At 49.5% G+C, this 25359-nt stretch overlaps 1 protein-coding gene across 4 annotated transcripts; it reads left to right on the plus strand.

Annotated features, from left to right (window-relative positions):
• Positions 1-750: 750 nt before the first annotated feature.
• On the plus strand, positions 751-24748 carry NAXD (NAD(P)HX dehydratase). 4 transcript variants are annotated; one of them, XM_030813692.1, is made up of 10 exons: positions 751-938; positions 7472-7622; positions 9505-9550; positions 10489-10577; positions 12760-12868; positions 18264-18314; positions 18391-18495; positions 19185-19305; positions 21875-21995; positions 22967-24748. In XM_030813692.1, the coding sequence occupies exons 1-10, from the start codon at positions 893-895 to the stop codon at positions 23307-23309; spliced, it is 1182 nt and encodes a 393-aa protein (XP_030669552.1). In that variant the 5' UTR covers positions 751-892; the 3' UTR covers positions 23310-24748. The 4 variants fall into 4 exon arrangements, with proteins under 4 accessions (XP_030669552.1, XP_030669554.1, XP_030669551.1 ...); XM_030813694.1 differs by having other exon boundaries at positions 23103-24748; XM_030813691.1 differs by having other exon boundaries at positions 880-1065.
• The last annotated feature ends 611 nt before the right edge of the window (positions 24749-25359 follow it).

A 25359-nucleotide genomic window follows, 5' to 3' on the forward strand; every position in this document is an offset into this window, starting at 1 on the left:
AATGCAGCCCAGTAGATCTCACCCTCATTTTACCTAGTCCCTATTCAAGATGGAATCGCTGTGGTTAAAAGGCCTCTGACATGTTGAGCCATCCTCTCACCTCAGCCTCTCAAGTAGCTGGGACTACAGGTGCACAACACCATCCCCTGGTAATTTTCCAAAAAAATTTTGGTAGAGAAGGGGGTCTCGTTATGTTATGTTGTCCAGGCTGGTCTCAAACTCCTGGGCTCAAATGATCCTTCCATCTTGGCCTCCCAAAGCATTGGGATCACACACGTGAGCCACCACACCTGGCCCCACAAATTTCCTTTAGCACCATGAGAGTGGCTTCAAATAGGGTGGCAGTGGAGGTGAGAGGCCATCAGCCACAGGAGGAGCGTGGGTGGGAGGGCAGAAGAGGTCACGATGCCTTCCAAGGGTTTGGGCCTCAGCGTTGGAGTGATGGAGCTGCCCTTACCTGAGACGGTGGAAAGCGAAGGGGCCTCGCAGTGAGCTGGTTTGGGGTTCAGGGCAGAGGTTGCACCTGGAGCAGAAAGGCACCTGACTGCTACATTGGGAGCACATAGTGGGCCTCGGCACTCCACCTGCCAGCAAAATCATTTTCTATAACTCCGCATGCCTAAAAATGGGCCGATAAACACAACCCAGACCCTGAACCAGAGCGTTGTTAACTCTTCAACCTGCCTTCCAGCCGAACTCTCTTAGGCCAGAGCTGGGGCCAGGCCGGGTTGGGCGTCGCGCTTGTCAATCATCTAGAATGGGGTGTGATTGAGCGAGTTGGGATCCCACTTCCCACAGCGGCGCGGGGGCGGTCGGGAAACCGGAAAAAGCTTCCAATGGCTGTGTTTCCGGCGGCGGCGCGGGGGCAGCTGGGAATACGGAATGCTGCCCAATGGCCCTGGGTCCTCGCTGTGGGGCAATCTGGGCTTGCAGGCGAGGTAAGGTCGACTCCATTTGGCCCGGGGATGGTCACAGGCGCGGGGGCCGGGACTGCGATCGCCGGCGCGGCCGTTGTCGCATTGCTTTCGGCCGCACTCGCGCTGTACGGGCCGCCACTGGACGCAGGTACCCGACCGCTGACCGCCTCTGCAGGCTCGCGAGGGGGAACGCCGCCGAGGGGCAGCCCGTGTGCGGGGCCGGGGCGCCGTGTGGCCTGCGGGGCGGAGTAGGGAGAGAAGGGAGGCCTCCTGGAACGGCGCGGCGACGGCTGGGCGCGGCTCGGGTGATGGGAGCCTCCGCGCGGGGTGACAGAGGGGCAGAGGGTGGCGCTGGGCTGGAGCCAGTGCACGTCCCGGAAGCTGGCGTGAGCGGCGGAGCCCGCGCGGTGGCCGGGGAACGGGGGGCCGAGGGCCGGTAGGAGGACCCTGGGGCGCCGTGCTGCGTTGGTCGGATCCGTCTGCTCTGCTCTGTCCCCGCCCCCGGTCTGGGAAAGATGCTCGCCAACTCCGGGCTTGCTGTTTGGTCCGAGCTGGAGACGGGGCCCCTCCTGGGGCCCAGGGACGCGGCGGGCGTGCGCCAGCTTCGCGCACACCAGGAGCAGGGCCGTGTCTGCATCCCCAACTTGAAGCCCCAGTGCGACTGGGCAAGTACAGACCCTGCACGTCGTTGGACGAGAGGTACTGGATACTGCGACGCCTGGGCCGCAGAAAAGGACTCGACCAGCCAGGCCTCCTTCGCCCGCCCCGGGTCGGGGTGTGTGTGTGCGTGCAGGAGGTCCCTTGGGGAGGGAGGCTTACCTGAGTCATCCCCAGAACCTGAAGCGCTGGCCAGATGTCCCCGAGGGCCCTGCCCTGGCCTTGGCTGGTCCTTGCATGCTGAGATGCCTTTTCAAATAGAACGGATTAGGTAGAAAGAATTTAAGCAGGAGCTGAGCAAGTGTTTGGAGCCCCATCTCTTCATAGGGTTTTTTGTCTTTCTGTTTGCCTTGTTGGTATTGGTGTATCTAACATATTTTATACAGAAAGTAGTTCGTGTATATCTCATTTCTCTTAAGGAGAGATTGCTGTTATCCACCTTGGTATAGAAGATAAATAGAAGCTCAGAGAAAGTAACTTAGCCAGGATTCTGCAGCAAGTGAGGGGCCGAAATGGTTAAATGCACCATTTGTTGCTGTAGTCATTAGACAGATTTTACCTTGTGTATATGTTGGGCATCGTCAGAGTTTTGGCTTTTTGTTTTCATCAGCACACACTCAGAATGCATTGGGTGGCGCTGAGAGGGTACTCCACTCTGCACCTCACTCACACCAGCAGGGAGGCTTATTAACACTTTATTTAGAGATTTATTTGTAGCTCTTTACCTTAAATTCACACACCGTGATTAGTAGCAAGATTTTTCCTTTCACTTGGTTGAGGATTTATTATCAGACTGCCTAAACTTTTACGAAAAGCCAGCTAGAGTTGTATATTACTGAGGCTTTAGGGAATATTTCAGTTAACTTAGGGATTGTTGTTAGATGCTCTGAATTGGTTATAATTCACATTAACTTAAAGTATTTTTGTTTTTTTTAAGTAGAATTTTCCAGTACTAAAAGCACTTTTAGCACAAAGCAGCAGTGATAGTCTTCCCCAGACATGCTTCCTTAAAACAAAAGCCAAACAAATTTAACCTGTTCTTCCAGACTCAGAATTGTCCTGAAGAGTCACTGAATGGGATAAATCTTAAGTCACCTATTGTCAAGGCCTTTTTATCCTTCAGAACTTTGATGTTTATGTGTAAATGTTTCTGTGGATAAGTTCAAATGGTGACGTCAGTAAGCCAGCTGGAACTTGCTTCACTGCCAAGTGCTGGGAAGTTTAGTTGACCTGCTTTGGCTCTTTTGCTAACAGAAGCTGTTTATCTTAGGTGAATGCTGGTGAGCAGCCTGGATTTTACTTTGCGTTAATACAATTCTAGTCAAGTGAAAATGCTGTACTTCTTATTTTGCCTTAAAATGGCAGCATTTTACACCTACTATATGCCCACAAAAATAAAAACAAAAACATGGCAGCACTTTGGTAAAATAGCGTCTTGTGGTCTGGCTTGTCCATTACTAACCACAGCATCTGCACAGGTTTCTCTCTGGGCCCCAGTTTCCTTATCTGTGAGAGAAAGATAAACTGGCTGTTAGTGAGGAGAGTGAATCACGATGTCTTTACTTCATCGAACATTTATCAAGTGTCTTGTTCTGTGCCAGGCTGTGTTCGTGGTGATTGAGTCCCACATGGAAGCAGTCAGTGCTGCAGCGTGCGGATGGTGCCACATTCCCTGTGGGCACACAGTAGTAGGGTGGTGATTCTCCACCAGTCCAGACACAAGAACTTCCTTCTTATGTCCAGGTCAACCCCTACCATGTAGGTTGTCTGTGTGCTTGAAAGGTTTCAGAACCCCACATGTAATAATAGTTACTTTTGGTATCACTTTGAATTTTTAAAATTATATAGCAAAAAAGTTACTATTATGTTATGATTTTAAAATAATTTTAAGCTAGCTTACATTTGAGAGCCATCTTTCTCATGTGTAAATCTTTAAATATTCAGTTTCTGGATGATGCTTCTTGTTCTCAGGGTTCTTAGACCCAGCCCTTACAGTAGCATCATGGCCAGGGAACTGGGAATCTGACAAAGTCTTAAGATTTCACAAAGGAACAGGAGCAGGAGGAGGTGACTCCCGCTGGTGGGTCGATCAAGTTGCTGTGAAGGTGATTTGCACATTTTGGGCTCCAAAACACTACCTTCTATATAAGGTAAAGGAATAGCTCAAAACAGGTTTCCCCCCCATGTTTTCTTCCTAGGTATTATAAAGATTGCTATTTGAATGTAGTGTGTTTTTACACAATCAGAATTGATATTTTTGGCTTGTGGTAAATGGGACTTTAATGCTTAACCTACTGTAGATAAATCTGCCTTAGAAAGTGGCCCATATTTGTGTATTGTATGTGATGTTTAAGTCCCCTGATATCTTACCATCTTAATAAAGCTTCCCTTGAAGTGGAGGAAAAATTGTATGTGTTCTTGTCATTATTTGAATAACAACAAAAATCATTGTTAGCTTTAAAGCCTGTAGGTTTTAAGCGTATCCATGCCTGGACTAGCACATCTCCTCTTTCTCAACCAAAAAGATCAAAAAGCTGCTATCCCAGTACCAGAAGCACTGGGAGGACTTTCAGCCAGGTGTGACGCAGAAGGGAAGCTTTTCCGCTCTGAGGAGCAGATGCGGAGAGGACAAGCACTTGGAACACAGCATACCTGGGAGCTCTGGTGCTGCAGCTGTGACCCTGAGGCGGCCCTGCTGTGCCCTCCTGGGGGTGTTGGTTGACACTGGTTGCACAGGGGCAGCAGCACTCCCCTCCACCCGACAGGTGCTCCACTTTGACTCGTGGATGCAGCTTAATTTTGTGTCAAATCCTTTCTGGTAACGTATAGGTTATTTCAACTATGAGGCAAAGTGCAAATGGGTAGTTAAATGTCGGTTTATGATATTTGCCCTTTTTGATATAAACATTAAATATTTCATACCTCACCTATAGTACTTTAAGACTTAAATCTGAAATTTAAGATACAGATGTTTATAAGATATGAATCTTGGCTATTGGGAGAAAGAAGCCTCCTGGAAAATGTACAGTATTATCTGGTGGAGCCATTTTATTCCTTTTCTTATTGTGAGAAATACACATTTATCAAGTATTACCATTTAGGAGTTGTTTTCATCAGGCGGGGTACATTGATATAAATGTTAATTTTTAACATCCGTAAGTTGAAGTCTGACCAAATCGTTTTTCTCTGTGATTTCATAGGTCACAATTTATATTTTATATGACTTTAAATATTTAATTTGAAGTACTGGTATATTTAAAGGTGCTAAAACTACACGCATGCATCTCTACTAGTGGTTCTTAACCCAGGCTCATTTTGCCCTGCCCAGAAGACATTTGGGAGTGTTGAGATATTTCTGGTTGTCACCACTGGGTGTGTGTGCATGCACTGCTGACTGGGTAGAGGCCAGGGATGCTGCTCAGCATCCTTCAGTGCATAGAACAGCTCCCCACGACAAAGACAGGGTGCTGATCAATATCCACAAATGTCTTTTTTTTTTTTTTTTTTTTTGAGACAGAGTCTCGCTGTGTCACCTAGGCTGGAGTGCAGTGGCATAATCTTGGCTCACTGCAGCCTCTACCTTCCGGGTTCAAACAGTTCTCCCGCCTCAGCCTCCCGAGTAGCTGGAATTACAGGCGTGCACCACCACGCCCAACTAATTTTTGTATTTTTAGTAGAGATGGGGTTTCACTATGTTGGCCAGGCTGGTCTTGAACTCCTGACCTCAAGTGATCCACCCACCTTGGCCTCCCAAAGTGCTGAGATTACAGCTGTGAGCCACCGTGCCTGGCCCCATAAATGTCTCTTCTAGACAAGTGTATTGTTTTAAAACCATAATTTAGCCTGCCTGGAGGGATTTCAAGGATGGGTGCATCGGTCCCCTGCAGGTAGCGCAGCAGGCCTCATTGTGTCTCTCCTTGGCCCACAGTTTATAGTGATTCTGTGCCAGGTCTTATCGTGTGTTGGTCTGGAAGAAGGTGAAAAGGTTTGGGGCTGGGCTGTGCGCGGTGGCTCATGCTTGTAATCCTAGCACTTTGGGAGGCCGAGGTGGGCACATCACAAGGTCAGGAGATCGAGACCACCCTGGCCAGCATGGTGAAACCCTGTCTCTGCTAAAAATACAAAAATGAGCTGGGCGTGGTGGCATGCGCCTGTAGTCCCAGCTACTCAGGAGGCTGAGGCAGGAGAATCGCTTGGACCAGCTGAGATTGTGCCACTGCACTCCAGCCTGGCGACAGGGAGACTGTGTCTCAAAAAAAAAAAAAAAAAAAAAGGATTTGGGTTGATGGGGATTCATAGGATCTTTTTATCTTGGGGAATCCCAGCATCTGCTGTATCAGCTAAGGCAGTTACATCCACTCATAAAGAAAATTCCTTCAAAAATTTTGTTGAGTAAAAAGTAAAACTGTAGGAGTTTAAAAGACAAAGCTCTTTTGCCATGAAACGCTCAGTCAACTTTGGGCTGCGGTCAGTGGAACTTGTGACACTGGTTTTTCTCTGCTGCTGAGATAATTGGAAGGATAAAAATATTGAGTGCCTTGTTTGAAAATATATTGTTTATATTTGCAAAGATCCTTTCATTCTAGGGAGAATGTATGCTTTATTCATTGAGCTCTATAGAACAGATCAGCATTTCTTTCATAGCCGAGCTGTTTTAAATATTAAGGTAAAATATACAATAGAGGAAGCTCTTCAAGAAAGGCCAATTGAAGTGTAGCTGTTTAGAGACAACGCAAGATCATGAAATTACTTTAAATGCCGCTTTGAACCCAATTTAAGAGGTGTGCCATGTTTAGAATGCCATTTCTAGGTTATTTAATTAATACCCAGTTGAATGTTGGAATACAGTTGGGAGTAATATGATGAATCTGTTAGACTTCTGAGCATCCCAGTGGATTACAGGTGGGAGCTTGCTTTCCAGTTTGTGAGGAGAGAAAAGACCTAAAAATCCTAAAGGGAAATTGAAATGAAGTAAGATAGTTTATTAAGTAATAATGCATTTTTTTACTTGATAAAACTTTCTGGAAAATTAAATGGTCTTCCAAAATTTCAGATACATTTCAAAAATAAGCCTGGTAGAAATAGCATATGTTGTCCTGGTGGGGCGGCTCACGCCTGTAATCCCAGCACTTTGGGAGGCTGAGGCGGGCAGGTCACTTGAGGTAAGGAGTTGGAGACCAGCCCGGCCAACATGGTGAAACCCTGTCTCTACTAAGAATACAAAAATTAGCAGGGCAGGGTGGCGAGTGCCTGTAATCCCAGATACTCGGGAGGCTGAGGCAGGAGAATCGCTTGAACCCAGGAGGTGGAGGCTGCAGTGAGCAGGATCGTGCCACTGTACTCCAGCTTGGGTGACAGAGCTAGACTCTGTCTCGAATAAATAAAAAATAGCATGTGTTACTATATGTGTTGATTACATGTGTTCAGGCTGGGCACAGTGGTTCACACCTGTAATCCCAGCACTTTGAGAGGCTGCAGCTGGCAGATCACTTGAGGTCAGGTGTTCTAGACCGGCATGGCCAACATGATGAAACCCTATCTCTACTGAAAATACAAAAATTAGCCAGGTGTAGTAGTGGACGCCTTTAATCCCAGCTACACAGGAGGCTGAGGTAGGAGAATTGCTTGAACCTGGGAGGCAGAGGTTGCAGTGAGCTGAGATCACACCACTGCACTCCAGCTTGGGTGACAGAGTCAGAGTTCGTCTCACAAAAAGAAAAAAAATTGCATGTGTTAATGTAATTTTGAACATTATATTTGCTTACAGAAATAAAACCATTGGGTAAAACTCTATAGCATTCGTAATAACTTTGGAGAGGGTTTTGGCTAATGGGCTATTATGTGCACTAACAATATCTGTTCACCTTTCTGAATTATTCATTTTTCTTGTCTTTCAGTTTTAGAAAGAGCGTTTTCGCTACATAAAGCACATTCGATAAAGGATATGGAAAATACTTTGCAGCTGGTGAGAAATATTATCCCTTCTCTGTCTTCCACAAAGCACAAAGGGCAAGATGGAAGAATAGGCGTAGTTGGAGGCTGTCAGGAGTAAGTAGCTGATGTGCAGTGTTGGTGTTTACAAAGTCAGTTGCTGGCTGGCTGCTTATCTGCCTGTCATTCACACTGTCTAGTTTGACCTCAGGAATCATTTCCAAATGCAGCCTGATAGGACAGTCAGTATTTCTCAGTGGTCCACTTTTTGATGAACTAGGAAACAACCCTGAGGAGCCCTGGCTGAATTATTCCCTTGTGTGTATCAGCGTTAAGTTTTGCTTGTGGTGGGGAAATGGGCCTGCTTTTTCCACTGTCTGCTTTTCTGTATTTAACCGGACTTCATACCACAAGCATGTTTTTTGTGTTTAGGATAGAAACACTCAGCAACCTCTTGGTTTACTTTGTCAATTTAAAGATGTTACTGAAAGTCATTTGTGAAATTTGACAAATCCCTAGCTTGCTTCTGTTCTGTTTTGCTGCTGTGTTTGGTACATAGCTGTTTGTAAGTTGTCCTTGGGTGTGAAGGATACCTTCTGCGTCTGACGGAAAGCCTGCCGTGGCTCCTCTTTCTGTGTCTGCTTGCTTTCTGTTTGCATGTATGTGGTACCTCTCTTTGCCCATCCCTCCATTTGCAGCTGTTGGTTGTGCCATCGGGTGTGTTAGAATTGTTACTGGATCAGGTATGCATGCATTTTACATGCTGGTGACGCTGCTGAATTGTCCCCCCGTTGCGTTAGTGTGTGCTGCCTCCCAAGAGCACCTGTTCCCTGCAGCCCTTGGAGGACAACCTTTGTTAGTCAAGTCGACAAGCTTTCTTGTTGTTTTAATGCATTTCTCTTACTAGTGAGGCTTGTTTTCACATGATGGAAGAGTGTGTGCATGTATGTTGCCTGTTCTGTACTTTCTTTTGCATTTACAACACTTTCTATTGACACTGCTTTGCAGGAGAAGGCCATGTAAGGTGATGTGTATCGGCATTTGCCCAGGTCTGTTTTTCTTGGGTTAGCAAAACATTTCACTGCTTGGAATGGACATAAAGGTTGCATTTGCCCATCTGATGCAGGGCAAGGCTTTTCCTTTCTGTGCCTGAAGTGCCTTTAGACCTAGAGAGCCAGGGATTCCAGAACAGTGAGGTGGAAGCAGCTGGGTGGTGGGTGCCGTTTCTTGTTTGTCCCAAGTGGCCCCTATCTGGCCTCTGCAGACTATTACTCTTGGAGGACGGGTTCTGCCCACTCTGGGACCCTATCCATGCCCGATTGCTCCGAACATGTGGTTGTCACTTTCTTCTCTCCAGGCAGAAGCCTGCGGTCAGCTCCTTACCTTGAACATTCACATTGCAGAGAGACTGCAGGCATTACTGCCAGAGAGTCACTCTCCTGAAATGCATGAAGGTTTTATGTAAAAGATCGACATTTCTGGCTGGGCGCTGTGGCTCATGCCTGTAATCCTAGCATTTTGAGAGGCCGAGGTGGGCGGATTACCTGAGGTTGGGAGTTTGAGACCAGCCTGACCAACATGGAGAAACCCCGTCTCTACTAAAAATACAAAATTAGCTGGGTGTGGTGGCACATGCCTGTAATCCCAGCTACTCAGGAGGCTGAGGCAGGAGAATTGCTTGAACCCAGGAGGCAGAGGTTGCAGTGAGCCAAGATCACGCCATTGCACTCCAGCCTGGGCAACAAGAGTGAAACTCCGTCTCAAAAAAAAAAAAAAAAAAAAATTTCTAGTCAAACCTGGTTCGTGTTCATTGAACATTTGCTGAGCATCTTCTAGGTGTTGGGTTTGTGCTGTGTGCTTCATGTCTCTGTTATTTATTGATAAACTGATAAACTATGTCTGTATTATTTATGCCTATTTTTATTGAAAACCTATTTATTGATCAAGGTATGCTTACCTTATTCTCAGAAGTTTTTGACTCTAAATACCTTCTTTATAGGTACACTGGAGCCCCATATTTTGCAGCAATCTCAGCTCTCAAAGTGGTATGTTTACTTTAAAGTTCTTTATTGGGATTTTTCTGGGAGAGAGTTTGATTATTTAAATATGATTAAAGCAAATGTTTTCTGATAGAAATCTGAATACGTCTTAGGGTAATCATAGGTAATAGAAACACCTTGAAGTCTATCCTGACATGCTTTGCATGAACAGGATCACTCAATTGAAGCCTTTTTTTTTTTTCTTTTTTTTGAGACAGAGTTTTGCTCTTGTTGCCCAGGCTGGAGTGCAATGGTGGGATCTTGGCTCACAGCAACCTCCGCCTCCTGGGTTCAAGCGATTCTCCTGCCTCAGCCGCCCGAGTAGCTGGGATTACAGGCACCTGCCACCACGCCCGGCTAATTTTTTTTGTATTTTTAGTAGAGACAGGTTTTTCTCTGTTGGTCAGGCTGGTCTCGAACACCTGACCTCACGTGATCTGTCTGCCTCGGCCTCCCAAAGTGCTGGGATTACAGGCGTGAGCCACTGCTCCTGGCCTCAATTGAATCCCATTTTTAAAACCTAAAGTGTGATTTGTATTGTACTCCACCAAAGTGAACCTGGGATGCCTTCGTAGGTCCCAGCTGAAGCAGTTGATCCTACAGTTTCCCATGCACTGAGCAAGTGCTAACGGCCGGCCTCTTCCTGTGACCCTTCCTCCTGGAGGGTGACCAGGCCGAGCTGGGCTGTGCTGGTGTGTGTGGCTGTCACCCTGCCGCTGTGGTGGCGGCAAAAGTCTTTCTTTTTAGGTATTGTGCTATGCGCCCTGGCCCTTTGCTAAGCCACCTGGCTGGGTGTAACCCAAGCTAGTACGTTTCTCATGCATGTCACCAGGGCTGAGTAATGAGCGCTGGACGCCTGTGTCTGGCTGGTGGGCAGCAATGCTAGAGCCTTCTGGAGCCTGTGGACCAGGTCCCTGAGTTGGCCTCTTGTGCTCCTTCCTCAGGGTGCAGATTTGTCCCACGTGTTCTGTGCCAGTGCGGCTGCACCTGTGATTAAGGCCTACAGCCCAGAGCTGATCGTCCACCCAGTTCTGTGAGTCGCTCTGCGCCAGGTTCTCGTGGGTTCTCTTTCCCTCCTGCATCATTTGGGGTTTTGGCACTGACACCGAAAGCGTCTGATGGATTTTCCATCCTCAGAGTTTGTCAGCAGGTGCTGTAGAGGAAGTAAGGAAATGAAGGAGCCCATTCTTCTGTGGTCAGAATAAGACAAACATGGAGGGGTGGAGAGGTGGGTGGGGGGACCTTGGGCCTGTTGGAAGTGGCTGGGGCCCAGCTCCAGAGGCAGGGAGGCCCTGTGGGCTGTGTGTGACAGGTTCGCAGAAGGTGGAAACAAAGGGCCTCTGAGCAATAACAAGACCCTTCCTGCACCCGGCAGGTATGTCTGACGCCAGGTCGTAGCCTGCGTTCCATGGGTCAGCGTGGAACTGGGCAGGCAAACACCTGCCCCCGTGGGGCTCCCCCAGACAGCCTGTGCTATAGAGCTTGCTGTGTGGAGGTGTTCTCTCTGCCGTCCAGGATTGTGGCCACTGAGGGCTTGAAATGTAGCTAGGAGGTGCAGGAGTGGAGCTTTTGCTCCACTCCTGTTTACTTTTCACTGTGTGTGTTTGCACCGACTGGATTGGGCTGTGCTGCTCTGGAGACAAGGGAGAGGAGGATGTCAGGTGGTGAAGGAACCGCAGAGAGCGGCAGCAGGGAGGGGGTTGTGAGAGTGGGCAGAGGGGCAGACAGGGCAGCAGCACAGTGTGATGACACCTGGGTAGAGTCCGGCCTCTCCACACCAGGGAGGAGCGGTTGCGGAGCTCCAGGTGGGGTGCTGTGATGTGTCGGGTGACCAAGAGGTGCAGGGCTGGGCCCCACAGGGTGTGGGGCTGCTGTTAGGGCTGTGGCTCTGGCCCTGAGTGAGAAGGGCAGGGCCAGTGTGGGTCATAAAGGCTCCTCGGCGGCTGTTGGGCTGGACCCCTGGGGCTGGGGTGGAGGCTGTGGTAAGGATCTGTGGGAGGGAAGGGTGCAGTCAGATGGTGAGAGGGGCTGGATTCTGGGTATGTTTGGAAAGTTTAGGGGCAGAATCTGATGACAGATTGGATTGGAAAAGGCAAGTGGCACGGACTCCACTAAGGGTTTTGGTCTGGGCGAGTGGTCACTCCATGTGGTGGAAAAACGGGCTTGGGTGGGATGAAGATGAGGCGTTGGGTGTGGGGCGCAGTTTGGCTGCCGGTTAGACATCTAAGGGATGTGGCTAGTGGGCGTTGGACAGTGGGGACATGGACTTGGGAGTCATACACATGTGGACGGTGCTTAAAGCTGGAAGATGAGGGAGTAAGAGGCGGAGGGGGGCTGGGGTTGGGGGCAGGGGGGACTTGGCACTCAGATGCTGGGAGCACGGGCTGGGGAGGAGGCAGCAGGGGCTTCCAGGAGTCAGTGAAGCAGATGTTTCCAGACGGCTCTAGAAGGGCCTGTGTGTGCGACTCTGGGTCAGTTGGAGATGAGGCCTGAGAACAGTTGGTGCATCTCACAGTGCGGGGTGACCCTGACAAAGGAGCTTGTCAGGGAGGAAAGGGGACAGAAGCCTTAACAGTGGGATCTAGGAGAGGTCACACCGAACAGGAAGGAGTTCTGAAAAAGCAAACCCCTGCCTTGTTCTGAATGAGAAACTGCAGCAGGATCAGTGCGTTTTGTGGGGCCTGGTCTATAAGCACACAAAGTAGGCTTTACAGCCACACATGTATGTGATGGAAACAAACTGGCTAACTTTAGAGGGCAAAGATGATTTTGAAAATAGCCATCACTCTTTTTCTAACTTGTCTTAACTATTGAAAGCTAGGCATCTAAATCTGGGCATTAAAAGACAGATCAGGGAGAGGCAATGGCCACATGCAGTGTGGGGCCTGGTTTGGGTCCTGAAACAGGAAGAGGGCATAAAGAGGAAATGGGAAATTTGGAAAACGCTGTGGTTTAATGAATAATATTAACCAATGTGAACTTAGTTATGCTGATTGGGAATGTGGGTGTGTGAGGCGTTAACCTTAGGGGAGGCTGGGCGAAGGGTACATGGAAGCCTTCTGTACTGATTAAATAGTAAATCTAAATTACAGAAATTATTTAAAAGTCATTACTATTTGTAAATTATTTTTTCAAAATAAAATGTAAACAAATAAATGACAGTAAATAAATGAGAAATTGTGGGTAACCATCCTGGCCTTCCTTTCCTTCTTTAGCGACAGCCCCAGTGCTGTTCATGAGGTGGAGAAATGGCTCCCCCGGCTGCATGCTCTTGTCGTAGGACCTGGCTTGGGTAGAGACGACGCGCTTCTCAGAAATGTCCAGGTAATGTGTATACTCACTCACTGCCCTCATGACAGGCTTAGCCCTTAGGCGTGAAGTTGGAACAGAGGCATTTCTCTTGCATTTTGTGTAGTGTTCCGTGTGCCTCTTCATGGCATGATTGAGATAAGATTTGAGGGATGGAGGAGAAACTGAGTGCAAAGGTGGTGAGGAACTGTGCTGAGATCTGCTTCCCTCCGGGCCCGACTGTTTTCTCATGGAGCAGCTGCAGGAGGTGTGTGTGTGGAGTTGCTCAGATGTTTTATGTCTGATGTGAGGAGAGGGTGAGCAGGACTGAGGAGCTGACAGAGGTTTGGGGTCAGGCCTGGGTGTACCTCCCAGGCCATCCCCTTCTCGCTGGGGGACCCTGGGGTTCCCTCAGCCTCCTGGGCTGTTGTTCCCACACAGCCCTGGCGCCATGCTCTGCTGACATCAGACCGTGAGGTGACACGGGCCTGCTTGTCCGTGCCCCCATGCATATGCACATGGACTCTCATTTATGCTGGTATTTCTTTCTTAAAGTTCATCTTATGCTCACCTAAATCCAAAAAGATGAGTTATTCTGATCACTTTGTGCCTGCTGTAAATAAATACCACCTGGGATCAGGGGTGATAAAAAGATGGGGATGGCTGCCAGCTCTGTGTTCCCTGCGTCCTCTGATGCTCCCTGGGCTGGTGTGTCTCTGCTGGGGGTTGTGCTCCTGTGGGGGTGCATCTCAGGGACTGCCCTCTGAGACCCTTTCTCGAGTTCCAGGGGACCCTGTTAGAGCTCCTGGGGGAAGACACAGTGTGCCAGATGGGCTGGTGCCACAGGGCGCTCACATGTGCAAGGCGTGGTGACTGCATGGGGATCAGAGGCTGGGCATTAGTGAGGGACTACGCGTAAAGCCCTTAGGAGGTGCCTGGCCATTTTGTGTTCCCCAGATCAGTAGTCACCCTGAAAATGCCAGCCATCTGCCTGGCACTCCGTTGGGTGCTTAGTTAATGGAGGGGTCTCTGAGGCTGTGGGGCTTGAAGACGGCGGCGAGTGACGGAGCCAGCAGTGCAGGATGAGTCATCTAAGGGGTAGGCAGACGCAGGCTGACACTGCACAGACCAGGGAAGTGGCGTGGAGTCAGCACGGGAGCCCTTCTTTGAGCTTTAAGGCCTTACCCGCTCACCGGGAAGTAGGAGTTGGCCATGTTTAGGAGCAGTAGAACCCTCTGTCATCCCCGGGGAGAGGCTCTCAGTGGGGAGTCCCATCTGCAGGCTGCGGGAGCAGTGCACAGCTACTGCTTCCTGTCCAGCTCTGCATCCTGGGGGTGCGGATGAATTAAACGTGAACAAGCCAGAGTGCTCTGCTTCAGGTTATTTTCTGTGTGAATGTAAGTTCATAATTTAAAAACTGGTATCTTAAAAAACCACTCTACTGCGTGGAAGTGTGAAAGGTGGGAGGTGAGGGTGTGCGTCGCTGCCCCTGCAGCCCAGACTCCGGACCTCGCATTCTGCTTCCCATACACTCTTGCCGTGGTCTTAAGAGCCCTCAGGTCATCTAGCGTGGGCTGCCGCCTCCTGGTCAGCTTCCAGCTTGTGTCTGGTGCGGAGCAGAGGCTTCCTACTTCGTCGACATTCCTGAATGAGGTCATCATCTGGTGCAGGCCTGAAAACAACCCGATTAGATTTCTATTCATAGCCCCATTCTTCTGATGACAAATTGAGTCCTGGCAAGGATTCAAGACGCCCGTGGGATCTTGTAGCAAAGAAACTGCAGAGATGGTTTTTTAAAAACGACTTTATTTAGATGATTTACCTACCATACCCTTCACCCATTTAAAGTGAACTATTCGGTGGCTTCAAGTATATTCATAGTTGTGCAACCATAACCATGATGAACCTTAGAATATGTTTATTGCCTCCAGAAGCAGCCCATCCCCATTAGCATCTGCCCCCTGTTCCCCAGTCTCCCCAGTTCCTGGCAGCCGCTCAGCTAGTATGCTTTCTGTCTCTCTGGATTCGCCTGTTCAGGACATTTCACATGAATGGAATTACGTAACGTGTGTTATTTAGTGACTGGTCATGTCACTCTGCATAATTTTATATTTAGAGTTACCTATGTTGTAGCACGTATCAGCACTTCATTTCTTTTTATATCTGATACTTCATTGTATGCATACACCACCTTTGGTTTATCTCTTCATTAATTTATGGAAAATTGGTTTCCACTTTTTGTGTAGATGTGTTTTCACTCTCCTGGGTGTCAAGTGTTTCACATTTTGAGGCCCTGCCACTGTTTCCCACAGTGGCTGCGCTATTTTCCATTCCCTCCAGCAGTGTGCCAGGGCTCTGATTCTCCACATTGTCCCGAGCACTTGTTACTGTTGTCGTCTACTTAGCAGCCACTCTAGTGGGCGTGGAGCGACCTCACTGTGGTTTGGTTTGTGTTTTCCTGGCAGCTGATGCTGTTGAGCATCTTTGCATGTGCTCATTGATAGATTGCGTATCTTTTTTTTTTTTTTTTTTGAGACAGATTCTGACTCTGTCACCCAGGCTGGAGTACAATGGTGTGATCTTGGCTCACTACTGCAATCTCTGCCTCCTGGGTTTAAGTGATTGCTTTGCCTCGGCCTCCAAGTAGCTTGGACTACAGGCGCTCACCATCACACCCAGCTAATTTTTGTATTTTTAGGAGAGATGGGGTTTCACCATGTTGGCCAGGCTGGTCTCGAACACCTGACCTCAGGTGTCCGCCCGCCTCAGCCTCCCAAAGCGCTGGGCTACCATGCCTGGCCTGTTTGGGTATCTTCTTTGGAGAAGTGTCTATTCATACCCTTTCCCCACTGTGAAAACTTTTTTTTTCCTTTTCATTATTGACTTTTAGGAGTTCTTCATGTATGTTCTAGACACAGGTTCCTTATCAGAGAGATGATTTGCCAATACCCTCTCATTCTGTAGGTTGTCTTTTCACTTCTTTGATGGTTTTGTTTACAGCACAGGTTTTTAATTTTGAAGTCCAATTTAGCTGTTTTTTCTTTTGTCCCTTGTGCTGTTGGTGTCTCATCTCAGAAGCTTCTGCCTAACGCAAGGTTTACTCCTACATGTTAAGAGCCTTATTGTTTTGGCTGTTACTTTAGCTCTGTGGTGCATGTCGAGCTGATGCTGGTGTGGTAGGAGGAGGCTCCAGCGTCAGTCTTTTGCTTGTGGGTGTCCAGCTGTTGCAGCACCATGTGCTGGAGAGACTCCTTTCCTCCCGACTTGTCATCCTACCTGACAATCCGTTGACCCTAAATGTGAAGGCTTATTTCTGGACTCTTGTTTCTGTTTTGTTGATCTGTACAGCTGTCCTGCAACTGCCCAGTCTTGACTGCTGTGGCTGTGTAGGAAGCCTTAACGTCGGAAAGCCTGAGTCCTCCAAATTCACTTTTTAAGGTTGTTTTGGCTCTCCTGGGTCCCATGCATTCCAGTTTTGGATCAGCTTGCTGATTTGTGGAATAGGCAGCTGCGATTTTGGTTGGGATGATGTTGAAACTGAAGATCAGTTGGGGGAACGTCTAACAACATTAAGTCTTCTGGTTCCTGGGCTGGCTTTGAACCCACGTTGTCTGAATCTGGAGCGCAGGCTCTTGACCAATGCACCTGTCCTCACACTGTGCTCTTTTCACACTCGTTAACAGTGTGTCCTGGGGACTTTTTCATGGAAGGATATGTGGATACTCATTATTTTTAACAGCTACATCAGAATTTATGGGTCTACTACAGTGTATTTAGTTCATTTACACTGTTTTAAGCTTTCTTTTCGTGTTAACATCAGTGGTGTCCTGAATCTATGTGTTTTGTCCACTCTCTTGGGTGAAGTTCCATTGCTGAATCAGACTAAGGATGTTTAAATTTTTGAGAGATGCCCCCAGATTTCTCCCTAGTGTACCACGGTTTGCTTTCCCATGGGTGGGGACACCCTTCTGCACTGGGTGCTCTGATGCTGCAAACCTTTCTAGGAGACCCATGTAACATTGCATTTTCCAGGGTTTGAATATTCGCTTTTGACTACTATTTGCAAATACACTAAAAGAAAACACAGAAACAGATGAAAATGTCAGATTGTTGCCAAATACTGCAACATGAAATCAGAAACTGATCTAAAATCTGAATTAGCAAAAGCCTGCCAGTTTTAACAGTAAAGCCAAACTCAGGGCAAGCAGACAAAGAATTTTTATTGTTAATAAAGGGAATAAGCTTCCATGAAGTCTCAGATACCTGCCTCCCTGGAAGGGGCTTCAGGACACACTGCTAATGCTCGGACCAGTGTCAGAGCCAAATACACACTTTCCTACGGCTGGAATGTGCGTCATAAACAGGCTGAAATGAGCACTTTGTTAGGCGAGCAGCTAATGCGTTGTCAGCTTTCAAATTTCATTTAATATACACGGCTTTAGTTTTCAATACTTTAAATTATTCTTAGCATGTATTTTGTTTAATGTTTTCTATTTTAATGTTTTCTATTATCAGGTGTCTATCAAGTCAAGATCACTTTACATGCTACTGCAGTGTATAATCTTGTCACAATGTATTGGTTCATGATAATAAAAACCACCAAATATTGATTACATATATGTGTGTGTATCTATACATGTAGTTTTTCTTTTTTAATAGAAAACCTTTGAAACCTTCACTGTAATCCTATCAAGGAAAAATGATTCCCTGTTTATTATTGTTGTTATTTTAAAACATATAAGTAAAGTGATATGAAAAATACATAATGACTAATGATTTGGGGAATTCTCAGTAATTCAGATTTCTTGCCTCCAAATGCTGCATATTAGTATCTGTTGGAGAACTGGAAGCCCTCGCTGGGGCGGGGGGTGTCTTGTCTTCATGGGTTAGCCCAGGAGCCCAGCTGTTGTTCATAGCGTTTCCACTGGGCTTCGCCTTTCAGAGTTCCCAGTGTCCTGCCTTATTTAGGGGCTCTGCGAGTTCATTGGGTCTTTCTGCTTCTCTATTTTATTCATTTACGTGATTATTTTCCATTTATTGTTTGGTGGCCTGATGTTGCATTTTATTAAGAGTCTGCTCAGTTTTCTTTCACTCTTGGGAAAAGTGTCTTAGTCTCTTTTGTGCTGCTGTAGCAGTACTGCAGACTGGGTAATTGATAATGAACAGGCGTTTACTGGCTCACAGTTCTGAAGGTGGATGTCCAACATCAGGGTGCTGGCATCTGGCGACGGCAGAAGGGCAGGAGAGAGACGCCTATGCCCCTTTTAAAGGTCATTAAACCCACCCATGAGGACATTGCCACATCACCTTTTAAAGGCCCCACCTCCCAGGACCCTTCCATTGGCAATTCAGTTTCACTATTGAGTTTGAGGAGACACATCCGCACCATAGCAGCAGCCGTGGTGCTCAGTCTGCTTTTCTCTTCTGGCAGGGCATTTTGGAAGCGTCCAAGGCCAGGGACATCCCTGTTGTCATCGACGCGGTGAGTTGACCTCTCTCCTCCTGGCTCAGACTCCCGGAAGGCCTGTGCAGTGAACATGGCTCCTTGTTCTGTGCAGGATGGCCTGTGGCTGGTCGCTCAGCAGCCAGCCCTCATCCAAGGCTACCGGAAGGCCGTGCTCACTCCCAACCACATGGAGTTCAGCAGACTGTATGACGCTGTGGTGAGTCAGTGGACCCCCTGGAGGGTGGACGCAAGCCCCATTCGTCCTGAAGAGGGTGAAGGACGAGCTCCGTGCTTCTGCCCAGCCTGTCCCTGTGGGCACATCTGCAAGTAATCGCTGTGCCCCTCCCAGTGGATGGCGCGTCTTCCCATTAATGTGCTTGGATTGGATGAACGATGGTGTAGTGGGCTTGGGACAGGCAGGGACTCGGCTCAGCCAGCCCCTCCTGCAGTGCACTCTGGACAGATCACTTTGTCTGTGTCCTGAGTGCCTCATGTGTAATGTAATGATGGCATCTGCTTCACGGGGTTGTGAGGATGAGATGAGGAAACCTGTGTAAAGCCGAGTCCCCACATGGTAAGTGTCCCATCAGTGTTAGTGCCCAGTACGACTGGAATTTGTATTACTCCTGCAAAGCTCTCAGAACCCAGCCTTGGGTGGTCCTCCTTCAGCCTGCTCTGATCAGGTAGAGGATGGGCACTGGAGCAGGCACCGTGTCAGCATCTGCTTGGAGGACTCACTGCAGGTGATATCCTGGGCATCCTCCCACCTACGCGGCCTTTAACAGGTGCCTGGGTGATCCTTAGACACGAGAGCGTGAGTCTCATGGCGGATGGGACGGGACTATCTGTCATGTCGTGTGTCTGAGGAAGACTTTGCTTTTTCTGTGTCTTCCTGTGTTGTCATAGCTCAGAGGCCCTGTGGACAGCAGTGACAGCCATGGATCTGTGCTAAGACTCAGCCAAGCCCTGGGCAACGTGACGGTGGTCCAGAAAGGAGAGCGTGACATCCTCTCCGATGGCCAGCTGGGTGAGTGGCGGCTGCCCTCTGTGCATGGGCCGGTGCCAGGTCAGTCAGCATGAGCCCTGGAAGACCTCTCCCGTGCACACCCGTGTTCACACGCATCCTCTCCCGTGCACACCCGTGTTCACACGCATTCACACAAAGGGATTCCTGATGAGCTCGTCAACCACACCTTCTTCAGAGTCCGTGTTTTGACTTTTCACTGTTTTGCCAGGGGAGGTGACAGTGGTGAGGGCAGGCTTTCGAGCCGTGGGCCTTACCCGTTGGTTGAATTCCGGTGCCTCAGTTATGAGAAGCAGTCTGGCGGGAGGGTGCCTGCAACAGCAGGGCACACTGCAGGGTCCCGCGTCTCCAGCTGCCACCTTCATCTCACCTGTGGCAACCCACGATCCATGCAGTTATTTGGGTATTTTAGTGCATTTCATTCTCTTTTATCAAAATGATTGGAAAGTGCAGAAAGCCCTGAAGCTGATGCTGGTAGTGGAATCTCAGGCGCTGAGTGTGGTGAGTCTCAGCCGGCCACTCCCACGGAGCCTGGGGAGGCTTCAGCAAGAGCCAAGTGAGAGCAGGGCAGAGGCCGGGCCCAGCGTCAGCGAGGCATCTGGGGAGGCCTGCCCTTGTTAGCTCTGAAAATGGAAGGCCCCTCCATTCAGGCCCGAACAGATGATGACTAGCGAATGCACTCACCTGCTGAGCTGTGAGGCTGCTGACTAGTTACCAAAATCAGGGTAGAACACCGAGGCATCTGTGGGTGGGTGTGTGCACATCCACACTTGTACACTCACGTTCACATGCACATATGTGCACATGCACGCACTTATTCATACACATGCACAGTCGTGCTCACAGCCTCACATGCCCTCGCACACTCACACTTATACACATGCGTCGTGCTCACAGCCTCACATCCCCCCACTCACACTTACCACTGCCCCCCCCTCCCCCCCCACACCTCCCCCCCTCCCCCCACCTTACCACATGCAGTCGTGCTCACAGCCTCACATGCCTCGCACCTCACACTACACATGCACGTCTCACAGCCTCACATGCCCTCGCACACTCACACTTACACACATGCACGGTCGTGCTCACAGCCTCACATGCCCTCGCACACTCACTTATACACATGCACAGTCGTGCTCACAGCCTCACATGCCCTCGCACACTCACACTTATACACATGCACAGTCGTGCTCACAGCCTCACATGCCCTCGCACACTCACACTTATACACATGCAGTCGTGCTCACAGCCTCACATGCCCTCGCACACTCACACTTATACACATGCACAGTCGTGCTCACAGCCTCACACATACCCTCGCACACTCACACTTATACACATGCATGGTCGTGCTCACAGCCTCACACATGCCCTCACACACTCACACTTACACACATGCAGTCGTGCTCACAGCCTCACATGCCCTCGCACACTCACACTATACACATGCACAGTCGTGCTCACAGCCTCACATGCCCTCACACCCTCACACTTATACACATGCACAGTCGTGCTCACAGCCTCACACATGCCCTCACACACTCACACTTATACACATGCAGTCGTGCTCACAGCCTCACATGCCCTCGCACACTCACACTTATACACATGCATGGTCGTGCTCACAGCCTCACACATGCCCTCGCACACTCACACACCACCTCCCAGCCCACCTCCCCCCACCCACTTATACACATGCATGTCGTGCTCACAGCCTCACATGCCCCCACCCTTACACATGCATGCGCTCCACCCACACCCTCACACTCCCTATACACATGCAGTCGTGCTCACAGCCTCACATGCCCTCGCACACTCACACTTATACACATGCAGTCGTGCTCACAGCCTCACATGCCCTCGCACACTCACACTTATACACATGCAGTCGTGCTCACAGCCTCACACATGCCCTCGCACACTCATCCACACACAGCTGTGCACAAGGAACACAGAGCAGATGTTCTCAGAGGGACTCTGACACCTTTGAGATGAGGGTTTTTTAATCACTTGGAAGGCTCTCTTGGGTCTAACAGGTTCAGAGAATGTAACACCTGGTTTTCAAAACATTTTCCAAATAAATAGAGAATTCCCACATACACAGGCATACATGACGTTATGAGGCCGGTGGAGGCCTCGCTCGGTGGTGCCCTGTGTGCTTGAGCTGTGGTTTAAGGTGAACTCTGGAGTGTGGGCTGCAGGTGAGGGCTCGTTCCCCGGGAGCTGGTGGGAGGAGCTGGAGGCTGGTGCCGCCCTGCTCACAGCTGCCTGCTTGGGCTCGTCTGAGGCGGTTCTGAGCTGCGGGTGTCTCCACCAACCTGCTGTGCTACACGGCAGGGTCTGGGGCAGCCTCACCACTGCGTGTCTTGGTTTCCTCTTCTGTAAAACAGAGGCTGCCTCCAACCCTTGGAACAAACAGGGAAGAGCCACAGCGGGCAGGATGTGAGTGGAGCCTCAGGCTGCTCCTGGAGGGTGTGGCTCTGCCTGCCGTGTGGCCTTCCACACCCGTGGCTACTGTCATATTCATACACATGGCCATGCTGACACCTGCTCTCACTTCTGCCCTGTACAGTGCTCGTGTGCAGCCAGGAAGGCAGCAGCCGCAGGTGTGGAGGGCAAGGGGACCTCCTGTCGGGCTCCCTGGGCGTCCTAGTACATTGGGCACTCCTTGCTGGACCGGAGAAAACAAATGGGTAAGGCCACATCTTCATTTATTCTACTTTGAAACCGTCTGATTTTTCTAAGCTATTTCAGTAGCTCATGCGTTGAATAAGTAGCCCTGGAAACACTGAGAATGAACTCTAGGCTTCACTGGAGAGATCTCAGGGCACAGGCGAACCCTCTTGGCAGAAGCTTCCACCTCACACTTGGGCCTGGGCCTGTCCATCATTCACTGTGGATGGGGCCTGGGGCAGGGGTGGTCTTCAGAGCTCTCCAGAGAGTTCCGAGGTGCAACCAAGGCCCAGCAGCACGCTGCTCTGGGAAGTTGAGTGGTTTACTCTCTGTAACACAGAATACTAAGATAGAAAACAGATAGGGTCAAGTTCTTAAAGATGTGAATTTTCTTTAAGAGACAGCAGAATTCTAGGACCAGGGCCCTTGGCCCAGTTCTGTAGTCAGGGAACTTTATGAATGCAAGCAGTTCCCATACCTCTAAGCATCTCCATTTCTCTTCTGTGAGCCCATCAGGGTGGCAGCTGCAGGTGCTAGGTGTGGCAGACCCAGGCTTCTGGAGGGTGGGCAGGCCTGTCATCCAGTGGCCTCATCTGTCCTCATTGCTGGGATGGCAGAGTCTGGGACCTTCCCCCAAACCAGGTGTGTCCACATGAATTTGAGAGCTAAGGAGGTAGGGGTGTGGGCAGGAGTCTTACTGTTCATTCTGCTGGGTTCACTCTAGTTCCCTCCACCCCTCTCCCAGGAGATGGAGCCCTGGTAGCAGGAATCCACATTCTCAGACCTCAGATGCCCTCCGCCCCCAGGCACTGAGAGCACAGTCAAACAGGGCTAAGCAGCTTGTGCTGCCTGGCTTTCCCCGGGAACACCTGGCCCACTGCGTGCCCTGGCCCTGTCTCCGAGTACATAGACATTTCCCGTGTGCCTCCTGCCAGGGAGTAGTTGAGGGTTAATGGTGGTTTTCGCTGTGATAAACCTGTTTTCTCCTCAGAGGCATATCAGACTTGAAATTGACAGTTTGGGGTCCCGAGATTGAAACAGGAGTCAAAACCAGAGCCCAGGGTAGCTGTGGCCCCCAGACCACGACGCCCACTTCCCCACACCTCCTGTCGTCCCCCTCTCCGCAGGTCCAGCCCTCTCCTGGTGGCCGCATTTGGCGCCTGCTCTCTCACCAGGCAGTGCAACCACCAAGCCTTCCAGAAGCACGGGCGCTCCACCACCACCTCCGACATGATCGCCGAGGTGGGGGCCGCCTTCAGCAAGCTCCTCGAAACCTGAGCCCACGCAGAGCAGAAGTAAACAGGCACCTCGGACGGAGGAGAGCGAGTGTGTGATGGGAAAATCCGGACCCACGCGTGTGCTGAAGGTGCACGGTGCTTGCCAGATTTTCAACTTGAGCATAAATTGGTTGCTGTTGAGAATTTAAAAATTTGGAATATTGCAGTTTTTGGCTAAACTTAATGCGTGGTTGGAGACGTTATGGCGACACTAAACAAAGTATTCCTGAACTTTCCTTAGCTCCTTGGTAGTAACTGGGAAGACAGAAATGAAGCAAATCACATGAGAATGAAGAATTCTTTAGCAGCTCAACGGAATTTCTTTCTCGGCCTGCTCCCAAATTGGCGAAGTTTCTACTTGTTACTCTCTCTGCCGACGCCCTTCATTCCTCCCCCGCTTCCCTTCCCTAGTCTTTCCTCCGGCAGGGAGCTGGGCAGGGGTCCCCGGGTGTCTCCCTGAGTCCCGACTGCACTGACTGCATTTCCTCTGACTGGGTCCATCAGAGGGCTGCTTCGTTCTCCAGCTCATCTTCTTTTAAAGTGGTGACTAGCTTGGTGGTATCTGGCTGCTGGTATTTGGCTTTATTGACATCCTCCAGGGTAATCAGTGATGACTTTGTTTGGAAACCCTTTTGGAGGCACCATGGGAACAGAAGGAAACATGAGTGACGCTGACCCTTGAGTGTGTGGGCGGGGAGCTCTGAGATGCCTCCTGTCCCACGCTGTCTGGTGTCCATGTCTACACAGAGGTCCCCATGACACCCACCAGCCCCAGCAGGGCAGACCGGACCGGGGACGGGCACGGTGAAGGGCTGCAGCCTGGGGTCTGATGTGGCCCCTAATGCTGTCTCAGGAGAAGGCTCTGGAGGACTTGGGGCATGCTGGGCCTGGTGCAGCGATGGCGCTAAGGAGACCCAGGGAAAGACAGTATCGTGGTCATGTATGCTTAGGAAGCAGCACACAGCCGTGTCCTCAGGGATGTTCACGTCCAGCAAAGTCACTGGTAACTGCAGTTTCAGCAAACACGCTTCATGGCAGTGTCGACCTCGGGTTAGCTTCTGTTGTCTGTGTGGATGGTTTTCCTGGAGCAGCCTGACATTGACCTGTTCTCTGGTCCCATGTCTTAGCGGGGCGCGGTACGGTTTCGTGCCTGACGCGTGCATTAGGGTGTTCTCTTATACTTTCAGTAGCGTCTTTCCACAGCAAGGGCCAAACCCTCCTGGTTCCCTTCAGAGTCTTTTTGGCCTGATGATGACTCTTGAGTGATACCCTGTGATGCAGACACGCCCCAGATGGATTCTACTTTCTTTAAAACTAGGAACTTTGAAGATGGAAAAAAAAGATTGTCACTACTAATTTGATGCCTAACTTCAGATGCTTCATTGTCTGTCTACATGTGAACTTTTCCAGAAAAACTGTGCCATGGACATTTTTCCTCTGGGGAATTAACATCTAAATTCTGATAACTATTAAAAGACAGATCTGGTTAATTTAAATCGAGTGTTGTATTTTTTTCCTTAAACAGCTAAAGCTCACCTTTCAACTTTCTTAGGTGAGGATATTGTGAGATACCAGGGAGATAAAAATATATAAGCCTGTCTGTGTGCGATTGGCCTCATTGCCAGTGCCTCTCTCGTGATGGCTGCAATAAAGCACCTTGAAGGATAAGCCCAAGGCAGCCCCTTCTTTCCTTAGGAAATACGATTCAGCAGTCACAGGAACTATTCGTATGGTTTTTGTTCTAAGTAAGTAAAACATCCCTTTGCTTAAAGGAGAGAATGGGTTTTTTTACAATCAGCTTATTGCTTCCATGTTCTTTCTCAAACCCATGTATTTCACACACTTGCTCCAGCCAGACACTCCCAGGAGCTTCCCTGGACCAGGAGAGCAATGGGAAAGTGTGTATGGGTGGGTGGGCGGCCCGTGAGGCAGTGGCCTCGCTGGCGGGGACAGAGTGCCCCAGTACTGAGCAGCCCTGTCGAGATGCCTCATTGTAAGGAGCCCTCTGGGGACTTTTTCTATGTGGGTAGCAGTAGCTTTACTAGGGTGATTTTCTAGATGAGTGACTTCTGAACTGTAGACAGGAGACCTGTACCTCAGGGTCACG

Source organism: Nomascus leucogenys, chromosome 5 (assembly GCF_006542625.1).
Source record: "Nomascus leucogenys isolate Asia chromosome 5, Asia_NLE_v1, whole genome shotgun sequence".
Taxonomy (NCBI): domain Eukaryota; kingdom Metazoa; phylum Chordata; class Mammalia; order Primates; family Hylobatidae; genus Nomascus; species Nomascus leucogenys.

Bases quoted from the DNA above. Each gene is read 5' to 3' on its own strand.
- NAXD (XM_030813691.1), top strand. From the start codon at position 966: ATGGTCACAGGCGCGGGGGCCGGGACTGCGATCGCCGGCGCGGCCGTT. The intron at 1,066-7,471 runs GTACCCGACCGC...CTTGTCTTTCAG, and splicing joins CGGGCCGCCACTGGACGCAG to TTTTAGAAAGAGCGTTTTCG. The intron at 10,578-12,759 runs GTGAGTCGCTCT...TTCCTTCTTTAG, and splicing joins CTGATCGTCCACCCAGTTCT to CGACAGCCCCAGTGCTGTTC.